Here is a 13,036-nt window from a genome sequence, read left to right on the forward strand (position 1 = left end):
TAAGAGTGTTCTTTTTTCAAAGGAGTTTGTATTTTTGTAAATGTTCTAAATACCGTAAGGCGTGACTTGGTGGCAATGTCAAGCCTCAAGCTTTTTCGAGCATTGGCGAGTCACGACGTTTGTAAGGCGTGAGTTAAGACGATAATTTTCTACATAATTAATATTTTTATATGTATTTTCAACTATTATTCATTTTTATATACATATATGAGTTAATACGGCGTTTTGGTAAAGTTTGGCGGCATGTGCAAACGTTGAAGTCGTGGCGCGCCATGACGAACTTTTTAGAACCTTGAATTTTTTTTGTTGTGGATGATGGTTAAAACTTTCAAAAAGTAATGGGTAATGGGTTTTCAAGTTGGTCCGATTGTTAAAAGCGTTGAATGGTGAAAAGGAAGGGTTGTGGTTGACGTTGAAGTGATAGATGGAGGGTATGGATGTTAGTTTATTGGTACACAATGATGACATCGTCCACGTTGGTGAGGTGGGTATCAACATCTTTTGCGAAGAAGATAGAGTTTGACCTTGGAATATGACTTTGAGTTTTGTTATGCTAGCTAGCTATTTAAAAATTTCGGTGAGATCCCAACTTTATTAGATGTTATGAGAAAGACAAAATTGGAAGGGGCTTTTGCAATTTGCAAATTGATATCTATTTATTTATTAAATTATTATCGTTTTAACTTTGACTTATGATATTAGTTATGTTCTATTAAACCTCTCAAACCTATTACTATTGTGAAAATGAATTCAATCTCTATCATCTCTCTTTTATTCAACTACACTCTCAAGGTGGTCGATAATTTCATGATACAAATTGTAAGAGAAAAAATCATTTAAATTCACATGTATTTTTTTGAACCACAAAACAACACCACTTTTAACATTATCATTACAAGCAAAAAACGAAAAAATAATCCAAACATCCTAATTAACGCAACTAAGTTTCATCTTATATTTTGTCCATGAAAAAACATTAGCAACCATGTATTTGAACACTATTAGAATGACTATACATTTTATTGTTGAACCTCTTGTTTCTAATTTTACAAATTAACAATAACCTCGCCAAATAAAAGAACCTAACAATTTTTTAGATTTAGTCGACCATCCATAGTTTTCAAATTAACAATAGGCCTACATTAAAAATTAGATTGCCATACTTTCTTTTCCTTGGATCTTTTAAAAAAAACAAATAATACGGATGAGTTTGATAAAAAGTAAAAATTTGGACAAAATTAGAAAAAAAGATATAGTATAGGGACTAGATTTGTAATTTACCAACAATGAATGACTCAGAACCAGACTTAATGAGCACCGCCAAGTAAATCCACTTCTCTTGTTATCTCTGAAACCGTACGCGAAAAGATGAATTAATCGGATTGAATAGGGTGTCGTTCAGATCCGATAGCGTAACCTCACCGTCATTCTAATCTCGTGTTTTATTTTCTTTTCTCTCTGAGCTTATCATCTCAACTCTTCTCTCTCTAGACATTTTCTATACGCACAGAAAAATTCAGATTAAAGTTTACTTTCATTTTCCCTCCTTGCAGCGTTTTCATTCCTCAAATCAAACCCTAGTTTTTGCCAATTTTGACAGGCCTCAACAACTGTTGAACGCCTCATCAAGTTTTCTTGGTCTGGTATTCTGTATAACGATTTTTTCGAGAAGGCTTTAACTCGCTAGGTTTCTTCTTTTTTTTTTTTTTTAATTTTCTTGGCGGATGCGTTATTGGTGGTGCGTCGGTAGCGTTCTTGTGGGTAAGGTATCGTTGGAACTTGTTTTGATTAAATTGAACCATTGATGCCGCCGGAGCCATTGCCATTCGACCGGAAGGACTTTTTGAAGGATAGGAAGCCGTCATCTGCGGACCCTGTAGGAATTGTTCCGCAGCGATGGAGAGAGCCGCCTACTATTCCTTCTCAGCATAACATCCATGGATCCTCCTCGTTTTGTCGATGGGGCGCTGGAGGTGGACCCTCTGATTTCCGCCGACCCTTTTCCGGTTAGTTTTTGTGTTATATTTTTTAGGTTTTCCAGTTATGGTGGCAAACTTAGGGTTTGGAAACCAAAAATCTGCTTGCTTTAAAATTAATTTCAGTGAACCAAGTTTAGTTATTTAGATTATAGACTGCCTTGCTTTTCTCTTCTCCCAAGTACGCACACACGCGCTACAGGCATATAGAATTGGGTACAGATCTGAGAGGAAGGGAAGATAGTCATTTAATTTGAACCATAGGGCTATTAATTTGATAGATCTGATGTTATATCTTGGGAGGAAGCTAGCTAGTCTTCAAGAATTACTATCTTGACATGGGGTGATTTTTTTTCCTTGCGCTAACAAGTTTGGTGACTTTTCTTATGTGTTTTTTTGTTGGTTTTTTGCTTGTGAAGGTCTTCATGGTAAGCGGGTTGGTGGTGGTTGGCACAATACAACAGTTGAATCAAGCAGCAAAGAGAATAACTGTATGACTGATAGTGTGTCAATGGCCTTTGGTAGTCAGAAAGACCCTAAAGGAGTCAACTCTCGGGAGACCACTGCATCACCAAACGGTAACTCTCTTCCCCATAATGACTTTGTGAACTCGCTGGACCAACTTCACTCAGCTGACCAACAGGCAAAGAACAGTGGTGGTGGTGGAATCAGTACTACCAACAACCAGAGACTTGAGAAAGAAACTTCATTGGGATCTTCACTTGATTGGAAGCCTCTCAAATGGATCCGTTCTGGAAGCTTATCTTCAAGAGGTTCTGGTTTCAGTCATTCAAGTGGTTGTAAGATCATTGGGGTGGTGGATCCTTTAAATGGAAAGTTAGGGGCTCAACTGGGTAACATGACTCCTCTTGGATCCCCTTCTGAGGATGCTTCCCCCTGTGTGACACCAATGACTCATGATGATGCCACCTCCCGCAAGAAGCAGCGCCTTGGATGGGGGGAAGGCCTTGCCAAGTATGAGAAAAAGAAGGTTGACCCTGAAGATATTCTTCTTGATAAAGAGGCTGCAGCTAGAAATGGTATGGTTGATGGTGTCAGTGGCTCTGAACCTTTGCTTACTAGTCCTTCTAGTTTGACTGATAAAAGCCCCAGTGTCAATGGTTATTCAGAATGTGCATCTCCTACTACTCCTTACTCGTATGCCTGTACTTCCTCTCCAGGTAATTTATATACTTTGATTTGTTAATTTTAAGTGCCTTTTGTCAATGTTCTAAAACCCGGCCTTGTTGAAACTTGGATAGTCACTAAATTTTCTGTCATTTGGAGAATTAAGTTTAGTGTTTCATCCATTCTGACTTAGTGCAGTATCATCATCTGTAACTGTACCAGCAATCTTTATCTCCAACATGCTATAAAAATACTACTTCGACAACGAGGTTCAAGAATTTTTTTTATTTTTATTTTTCGAGTCAAAGACTAACAAATCTGAAAACGACTAGAACCAGGATCAATTCTCATAATCTAGAAGTTGTGGTTATGTGTTTTCTTAATGTTTGAACTTATTTTAAAACCCTAAGAGTTTACAACACCGGGTTCTAAAACATTGCTTTTTGTTATATGATATGCAAGGATGAATCTAAAACTGTATGTGCTGTTTTGCCATGACAGGTCTAGAAGAGAAGGAATCTACTAAGACAGTTACAGTGGATAAAGACACCTATAATCCTAGTGTTGCTTCTTGTCATGTGTCTGAAAATCACACAGAGGGATTATCATCTAATTTGGAGCTTAACTTGAGCTCTGCACTTGATGAACTGCTGCAGGCTGATGATTCAAGTTCTCCAGGGTCTAAATTTGTGAAATCCACTGCAATGGACAAGTTACATGTATGGAAAGCAGAGCTGACAAGGACACTTGAAATGACAGAAACTGAAATTGATTCACTTGAGCATGAATTGAAGTCATTGGTTTCAGATGCTGGTTCTTTCCCAACAGAATACCAGAATAAGACTCGTGGTGGACCTTTGCCTGTGGAGAAAACTGATAGCTCTCCAGAAGAAGTTAATGGAGTAGAGGATTCAGATGACAAGAGTTCAGACACAACATCTGAGTTTGTGGAGTCTGTTTCTAAATGCTCTGAAGATGTTGGTAATGATGATGCTTTAGGCTTTGTAACTTCTTGTGGGGACCGCAGTAGCTCTACAGTTTCAGATGGTGAGGATGTAGATAATGGCAGAGAAGATGATAAGTTATATGATCTCATATTTGCTGCAAACAAAGTTATGGCAAATGAAACTTCTGATGAACTTAATAGGATGTTATTGCCAACTACACACTCATGTACCAATATTTCAAAATCCACCGATGAATCATTGAATAAGACTAAAATTGCTTCGAGGAAGTGTTTTCTAAAGTTTAAGGAAAGGGTTATCACAAGTAAGTTTTGGGTGTTACAGCATGCATGGAAGGAAGATCTTCAGTTGCTTTCTGTAAAAAAAACTGGTGGCAAGTCACAGAAGAAGTTTGAATCGAGCTCACGAATGGGATATGCTGATCATCAGAAATACTGTTCTTCAATTTATTCTCGTTTAGGTTCTCCTGGTAAGTGACTGAACTGAACTATTTCAAAATGAAATCTTGCTGTGTTTTACTTTTATATTGTGTGTGTTGAACACTAAATTTGTTGTTGTAGGTGGGAGCATGAGTGTGGTTCCAACCACAGAGACACTTGATTATGTGAAGAAGCTGCTTTCAGATTCACGGGTGAAGGTTCAGAGAAAGACGTTAAAGATGCCTTGTTTGATATTAGACAGGAGCGAGCGAATGATGACAAGGTTTGTTTCAGATAATGGATTGGTGGAGGACCCTCTTGAAGTTGAAAAGGAAAGATCCGTTGTCAGTGCCTGGACAGAAGAAGAGCAGGAAATCTTTTTGGAGAAGTATGCTTTGTTTGGAAAAGATTTCAAGAAAATCGCATCCTTTCTGAAAAACAGAACGTGTAGTGATTGTGTTGAGTTTTACTACAAGAATCACAAGTCTGAATGTTTTCAGAAGATAAAGAAGAAATCAGCATTTGCAAAAGGGATGTCTTGTGTTACTAATACCTACCTGGTGACATCTGGGAGGCGAATGACTGCGGATGCTACTTCCCTTGAAATGCTTGGTGCTGCCTCAGAAATGGTTGCCAGTGTGGATGGTGAACAGAAACTAGATGCAGGAATGTTTTGTAATGAGCAGGAAACTGCTGCAGCTGATGTATTGGCTGGGATTTGTAGGTCTGTATCATCAGAAGCTTTGGGTTCTTGCATCACAAGTTCTGTTGATAATGGAGATGTCCAGCACCAGGATCATGGAAGGAGGAGGAGTAGATGCCAGATGCTTGGCGGCGGTTCTTGTTCAAAGAGGAGGCAAAAAGAGGATGTTGATGAGGAAAGTTGTTCGGATGAGAGTTGTGGGGAAGAGGTGGACACTTCAACCTGGAGCGATGCAGAGAAGATGAAATTCATAAAGGCTTTCAGATCCTGTGGCAAGAATTTTGCAAATATCTCAATATGCGTGAAAACAAAGACAATCGATCAGTGCAGGGTGTTTTTCAGCAAGGCTAGGAAATGTCTTGGACTGGATGAGATTGATGTTGAGCATGCTAATAACAACCAGGAGGAGGAGGAGGAGGAGGAGGAGGAGGGTGAAGATGCTTTGATGGTGGACAGTGGGTCGGACATTTCTCAAGATAACAAGTCCTCTTTGGAATGCAGTAAGATGGATAATTTGGTGGGTTCAAATACATATTCTGGTGAGCAGTCATGCGCATCAGATGATGCCAAAGTTGCCAGTAGTGAGATTTGCATACAAGAAGGAATTAGGGAGGAGGAGCCTATGGCCACCACTGAAACTGATGGATGTTTGGATTTAAGCTGCAATAATATGAAGTTAAGTTGCTCGGATGGTAGTAATGGCTTGTTGATGTCAAATTTGTTTCCTGGAAATCCTACTTCTAATTCTGCTATTCCGTTCAAGAAGACTATTCGGATTAGGCAGGAGGAGGATGAATCAGCATCAGGATCAGGATCAGGATCAGGATCAGTATCAGTATCATCATCATCCAGACTGTCTTTCAGGAAGAGCTTTGAGGAGGATAAGAAGTATGAAAGTAGAGATGGTTTTCATTTGAATCTTGTTCCAAAACATTCATTGCTGGATTGTGCAGCAGAAGAATCATCCCAAATTCTTAGGGGATATCCTGCTAGCAGTGGGATGATAGGTTACAGTGAAGCAACACAAAGCCAAAGCCAAAGCAAGTTGAAGTTGGGTGAGAGTCTGTTAATGGAAGCAAGGGGGCCTCAAGATGTGGAAAAGCCAAGCAGGACTGGTAATGTGAAGCTGTTTGGTCAAATCATAACTAATCAGCCACCACAAGCACAAGAGAATGGATGTGGTGGGAAAGTGAAATCCTTTGAGCTCAAGTTCGATGATGATGATAGGAGGAAAGTGGATGTGGATGTTGATACATTGTTAAAGAGGAGTGATAATGGATATTGGGGGGATGGGAACAACAACAACAGAATAAGGATTCCAGACTCTGCAAGGCTGCTGGCAAAATATCCTGCTGCTTTTAGTAAAACCTCCTCTTTTCATCCATTCACCAAGTTTGATCAGCATTCGTCTTCTTCCTCCTCATTAAACAAGATCATCTCTGCTGGTTTTCCATCATGTAGCAAGAATGGAGGAGGGAGGCAGGAAGGTGGAGTAGATAAGTTATTGTTACCAAATGGAATTTCGGATGCTGTGGCAGCCATTAGAATGCACTATGCCTATGCTGCTAATAAGACAGATCTACAGCACCTATACGATTACAACAGCAAGGTTGAAGATGAAGCAGCAGCAGCTTGGAGAAGGAGGATGATATAGACAACAGAAACAGATGATGACAAGTACAGTCAGTCTTTTCTTTCTTATATGGTTGGTTGGTTGGTGGTAAATTAGAGTCTTTTCTCTTTTATTTTCTTCTTCCATATCATGTGTATTATATATGTTGAGTTTGAGTAGTGATAGAGAACAGGGCTGCCTGCTGTCTGGTGGTCTTTTTTGGTAATTTTAGGAGGAGGGTCTTTTTTTGTAATGTTTGGAGTAGTAGCCTAGCTTTGTTTTGTTGTATTTTATTTATCAAGTACACAAAATAATTTCTCAAAACTAGATGTTACTTATTATTAATTTTTTTCTTATTAAGTTTTGGCATGGAATGGAATCCATTATGTTTATGACGTGATGCTCGTTTACTCAAGTACAGCTAAGTGTTGAAGGAAAAAAAAAAAAAAAAGTGAAAGTGGGTGTCACTATCTATATATATATCTTCTATATGATGGAAGTGGAAGCAGAAGCGGAAGTGGTGATATATAAAAAAAAAAAAAGTAGAGTGATATTTTGTGGTGTGATGATTGATTAGTCAAAAGTCAAAAGTCAAAAGCAGAGCAGTAGTAGGTATGCTTTCAACATCATCACACCTTCCTGGAGCTTTCCGCTCCTCTCATCTCCTATCTTATCCTGTGGATAATAATATCTCAAAGAGAAAGGAAAAGAATATGGATCCTCTCCTCTATTATGATTATGCAATAAATATCCATATGCTGGCAACTGCCATTTTGATTGATTCCACTTTTTTTTTTTTTTGGAAAAAGTCCTTACTTGCAAACTCTTGACTTAAACTGGAACCAGTGAAAACATGGTTTTACCAGGTTTGTCTGTCAGCAGGAGTTCTCTTTTAGGTTTGCCTAATCTCTTTTGTTCATGACTTGAGAGTTTCACTTTTTTACGTTTTACCTTTTCAGCAAGTAGCTAACCTGCCAACCAAAACCAACAACAATAACAGAGTCGATAGATAGATAGATACTGCTCAACTGCTCTCACTAGAAACCAAAAGATGTTAATTGTTATATATAACGCAACGCATCTACATTCTCTGTTCTACTCTCCAACTTTTTGCATAAATAGGGCGTTCACCAACCACCTCATCACATTTTGTTAATATACATCTCATATGAAGTTATATTATTAATATCTTTAAATCGATGCTAATAATAAATACAATTTAAATTATATAAATATTGGACAAATACTTGATAAAATATAAACTACAAATTTGAGGAGCTAGTTGAAATTTGTTTTCAAAAAATTACGTATTCTTCCTTGTAGTTTTTCATTGCCACCCATTTAACATGATTGTATTAATATTATATAAATTTATGTAAAAACTTATTTACAGATGGAAGATATAATTAAATCCTATGTACACATTTAACCAAAATAACCATTAGAAATTGCTAAAACGAACTTCATAACATAAAAAGGTGAAATATATGACGTATGGAATTAATATTTTATGTAGTTACTTTATAAACTACTGTGGTTTTGCCATTTGCAGAAGCAGAAGCTAGCTAGTATAGTTGTTTTAGTCAAAAAAAAACACCTCATGCCTACAAACTATAATTTATAGTAATATTGACATGGTCAACATATATTTTAATGATGTAAATTGTTAAAAGGGACAGACATGTAATTTCAAAAGAAGCAAATCAAGTGAAGTGATGAAATGAAAGCTACGACAATTCCATCATCTCCACCCACAACCAAAAAGACAAAACAAAACATCACTTGGGATTTTGGAACCAATATTTTCAGATTCATTTGTTGCTAACCAAAAAATCTTTCTTGGGCTCGGTTTGATTCTCATCACAAACATTCACATTCATTTCAGTAGAAGATCCCGAAAACTAAGCTAACTCCAACAAAACAATTGGATTCAGAAAACAAAACCTCAAAAGTGTTTTTAACAGTGTCTTTGTCTTTTAATATTGTCAAACAGGGAGCTAAACATCATCAGCAGAAGCAGCAGCAGTAGGAGTTGTTGGATTCTGCTGCTTCCTCTCTGCTTGAAGTGATCTGCATAGCGATTCAAGCTTTTCTTTTTGATTCTTGGTTTTCTCCAATTGCTTCTTCATGCGTTCACGCTGCATATGCTCACACAAATAACTTTTAATATTTTGCCTTTGCCAACTAAAACAACCTTTCAACAATTACCTCCTCCACAAGTTGAATAAGACTCATGTCTGACTTCTCGCTCTTCCCCTTTAGAAAACTATTTTCCTTTTTCAGTTCCTTTATCGATTTTCCCATCTAAAACACACACATACATACATTAAGAATTAAGAAACTAGAAACTAGAAACCCAAACCACAATTCACATATATGATATACCTTTTCGATTTCTTGCTTAAATGTTTCAAAAACCTCATTGCTCTTCACCAATGCATCCTGCAAAAGAAAAAAATAAAAACTTCGCTTGTTAAAAAAATGCATCCACACATGCTTTAAAACTAAAAAAAGAAAAGGTTAACCTGGAATTGCTGGAATTTTTCACCATCAGCAGTTAACTGTAACCGTAAATTCTTTTCAGTGGCCAGCAATTGCGACACTTGTTCTGCATACATCTTCATCTGGGACTGTTCTTTCACCAGCTTTTCTTCATGTTGCTGAAGCTTTAAATCTGCAATCTGGAGTTCTAGAGATTTCTGCTTCAACTGCATGCATCCATATCAATATTTATATTTATGAAGAAAAAAAATTCCATTCAAGTTGGTTTACATTAAACATAAGGAGTTACCTGTTGAGTATATTGTTGGACAGTAAGAGCATTATGCTCCTCCTTTTGCTTCAATTGGTTTCTTAACCTGAACAACATTTTTGATACACAATATGTTCAACAAATTTGGCATGGAAAGGGAGTATATTATATAAATATAAATACAAAGTCTATATTTACATTTCATTCTCCTTAAGTTGAGTCAGGCTGTCATCCCTTTGCTCCTCCAGCTTACTAGTAACATCCTATAACACACAAACAAAAAGTTAGTTAATTAGACTTCAATGCAAATGGATATAGTAAAAATGTACACATGTTATTTATCCTGTGTATATATGCATTTACAGAAACCTTTATTGCTTCCTGAAACTTGTTGGATAGATCCAGTCTTAAGTTTTGACTTTCTGTTGATACCCTTTTGCATTCATCCTAAAAACCAACAAACAACAAGACCTGTAAATATTTTTCTGGAATCGATTTGGAATTGGTAATAATGTTGACATATATATATATATATATATATATATATATATATATATATATATATATATCAATACTGAAACGAACATCATTACACAATTATAAATTTGAGAATAAATGAAATGGATGCATAAGTAGAAAAGCATACCATTAACATTTTGTTTTGACGTTGTAGCTCCCTACACAATGACTCAAGTTTATCTCGCATAGTAATAGCTGAAAAATGAGAGAATAATCACATATTAAAACAAAATTTGTGGAAATACACAAGGAAAGAAAACAATAATCAGTTTACATTTATCAAGTGATGGAGAAACTCACTGCTAAATCTATACATACTCAAACAATGATAATGGAATTAACATATAATATATTATTGGTGAAGTTTTATGAAGTTTGGTGGATTGAATTGGAAAAAAACTGGATTTTATAAGGAAGAATATTGCAAGATTAAGTTGAGAGGCCATATGTGTTATTTGGCCAAAAGTTGTGTGGCAAATGTATGAAAATAGAAGAAGTATATATAGGATGAGAGAGGGTAAGAGAAAACAGATTTTTCTCTAACTATTTTATTAATTCAACCTTAAACACATCTCTCTTTCAAAAACCGATTTGTGAAAGTGAAATTAGAACTCCAATCTTCAACATGTCAAGAAGAACAACTTTTCATCCAGCAAATCAATGCAGTTTCAGGTAAGTGTTTGTTTGTTTTTGTGCATTTATGCATTTTCTTGTTTAATTGTGGGGAACTTGCACATTCATGATTATATATTTAAATGTGTTGCCCATTGCATAACAATGTTTTAGTATTTTACTTTTATACATGATATTGTTTATTCAGCTGTTTCTTTATTTATTTAAATTGTTTAAACCTGTGTACACACTTAATGTAAGCTAACTTGTTTGATGTACATTCCACATATAATCTCAGACATGAACCATAAAAATAACATACCTGCATCTCTTTCAGAAAGAACTTTCTGATAACTCAGAGTGAACTCCAAAAATTCCTTTTCTGTCTTGAAAGTACGCTTGCTACTTTTACGTTTTACTTCAGATGTATCCTGAAACAGAATACAAGTTATAGATTCAAATAATTAGGGCTCCTGACCAAATTACTAATCAATCCTTCCTAGCATAACAAGTCTCTAATCACAACCTGTCTACTAATTCAGTAACATAAAAAACAGTCTACATAATTAGGAGCACAAAGTTATTACTAAATACTTTTCTGCTTGTTCCAGAGCTCTGTGATGATAATAATGTCCCTTGTGAATTGGCTGCTTGTGTCTCCACTCCTTGCTCAGTCACTGCAACATAAATAAATGGTAGCTAAAGTTAATGCCTGGTTTTGATACATAATGTGTATTTAAGGGTTATAAGCATAGTGGAGTAGTGTGTGAATATTACATTTTTCTGAATTTTGACATGTTTCTGCAGCATGCTTTTGCTTGTCACCATCAGTTACAGGAGTCATTCCTTGTTCTGGTTTTCTTACAACATTTTCAGAAACAGCATTTGGTGATCCAGCATCACTCTTGACTGCATCCTCTCCAGAACTGACATATTCAGATAGCTCTACGGGGAACGTTCTTGATGGCTCAGAACTTCCATTATCACCTTCACGTGATTGAAAGTCATTCACTATCAAATCAGGCCTTGACTCAACTTCTACTAGTTTCTCCTCCTTATAATCAGTCACTTCGTCTTCTTGATCTGGTGCTGTGGGTACCGAAGGGGTTACAGGTTCAGCGGAACTATCAACAAACCCATCAGGCAACGAATCTGCTTCAGGCAGTTGATTTGCTGCAGAGTTCTCCATTTCACCTACAAATAATGATAAAATAAAAAGAATCAGACTCTTCATTTTCCCCAAACAACATTTAGAAAAAAAACTTGCGAAGCGAAACGCAACCTTAGGGTTGTCGCAGTTTAGAAAATTTCAAGCAGTTATTCATTCAAATAAACAGGGTTTGAAACCTAATTAGTTAATGAAGCAAACAATCGGACATAAAATCGAAGTACATAACGTGATAAACACACATTGATAAATTTCCATAAACCTAATCATATATAGGCATGTATTTTGTGAATATGAAAGGGTTTTTACGTACCGAAAAAGACGATAGAGGATGAACAAACGAAGGAACCTGCTCTTCCTTTACAAACTGGAGAGATTTGCGGAGCGACGAGTGTATGCGTGTGTAAATGACATTACATCATAACAAGGAAGGACGAAACCGTAGTTTTAACAAGAATTGAGGGTGAAACAAGTAATGCTACAAGGTACAAACAACATCATTTTGTTTAAATTTAGTTACAAGTTTAGTCCCTCATTTATTCACTGAATTGCAGGTTTAATCTATTATTGATTTTTAAAATAATTTGGTGCTATTCTTGTCTACTATGTAGTTGGTAGTTACAAAACTAAACTGCTTTAGACACCTAATCATCTTCGGAGAATTAATTAAGCTACATTTTGTTTTTGAAATGATTCTCTTATTATAATTTTAGATCAAAATAATATAGATATTAATTTTTTCCCACTATCATTTAAACTTGAAAAAACTTCAAAAATGATCCCTGTGGTTTTCAAAAATATCAAGTTTAGTTCCTAAGTTCAAAAATATCAAGTTTAGTCCTTAAATTCAAAAAATCTCACAGATGGTCCTGTGGTTTCAAAACTTTTAACATTTGGTCCTTCCGGCTAACTCCGTTAGCTTTTGGCAGTTAAGTGAAGGGCAATTCAATCATTTCACTTCCACAGGGACCATTTATGAAGTTTTACCTTTTTTTTAATATATATATATATATATATATATATATATATATATATATATAATTATTTAATATTAAAGGATCCCACCCCCTCTCTCTCTCACACACACCGTCTTCTCTCTCTCTCTCTCTCTCTCTCTCTCTCTCTCTCTTTCTCTCCACAACTGTGTTGTAATCTCGTGATTGACTGATTGACTTCATCTGT

At 36.1% G+C, this 13,036-nt stretch overlaps 2 protein-coding genes across 3 annotated transcripts; one reads left to right on the forward strand and one right to left on the reverse strand.

Annotated features, from left to right (window-relative positions):
• Positions 1–1,449: 1,449 nt before the first annotated feature.
• LOC145032812 (uncharacterized) lies at positions 1,450–7,127 on the forward strand. Of its 2 annotated transcripts, none has more exons than XM_078981756.1 (4): positions 1,450–2,006; positions 2,396–3,157; positions 3,606–4,538; positions 4,630–7,127. In XM_078981756.1, exons 1-4 carry the CDS (start codon positions 1,805–1,807, stop codon positions 6,843–6,845), a joined length of 4,113 nt encoding a protein of 1,370 aa, XP_078837882.1. In that variant the 5' UTR covers positions 1,450–1,804; the 3' UTR covers positions 6,846–7,127. The 2 variants fall into 2 exon arrangements, with proteins under 2 accessions (XP_078837882.1, XP_078837883.1); XM_078981757.1 differs by lacking the exon at positions 1,450–2,006 and having other exon boundaries at positions 2,440–2,554; positions 2,620–3,157.
• A 1,464-nt stretch (positions 7,128–8,591) lies between these two features.
• LOC145032813 (alpha-taxilin-like protein) lies at positions 8,592–12,297 on the reverse strand. Its single transcript, XM_078981758.1, has 12 exons — positions 12,168–12,297; positions 11,464–11,880; positions 11,281–11,363; positions 11,009–11,117; positions 10,202–10,269; positions 9,925–10,002; positions 9,754–9,818; positions 9,595–9,661; positions 9,329–9,511; positions 9,189–9,245; positions 9,012–9,107; positions 8,592–8,941 (listed from the first exon to the last, which is right to left on the reverse strand). The coding sequence occupies exons 2-12, from the start codon at positions 11,873–11,875 to the stop codon at positions 8,801–8,803; spliced, it is 1,359 nt and encodes a 452-aa protein (XP_078837884.1). The 5' UTR covers positions 11,876–11,880; positions 12,168–12,297; the 3' UTR covers positions 8,592–8,800.
• Positions 12,298–13,036: the final 739 nt, after the last annotated feature.

The sequence above is a fragment of the Lactuca saligna genome, chromosome 2, assembly GCF_052625555.1.
Source record: "Lactuca saligna cultivar CGN05327 chromosome 2, ASM5262555v1, whole genome shotgun sequence".
Taxonomy (NCBI): domain Eukaryota; kingdom Viridiplantae; phylum Streptophyta; class Magnoliopsida; order Asterales; family Asteraceae; genus Lactuca; species Lactuca saligna.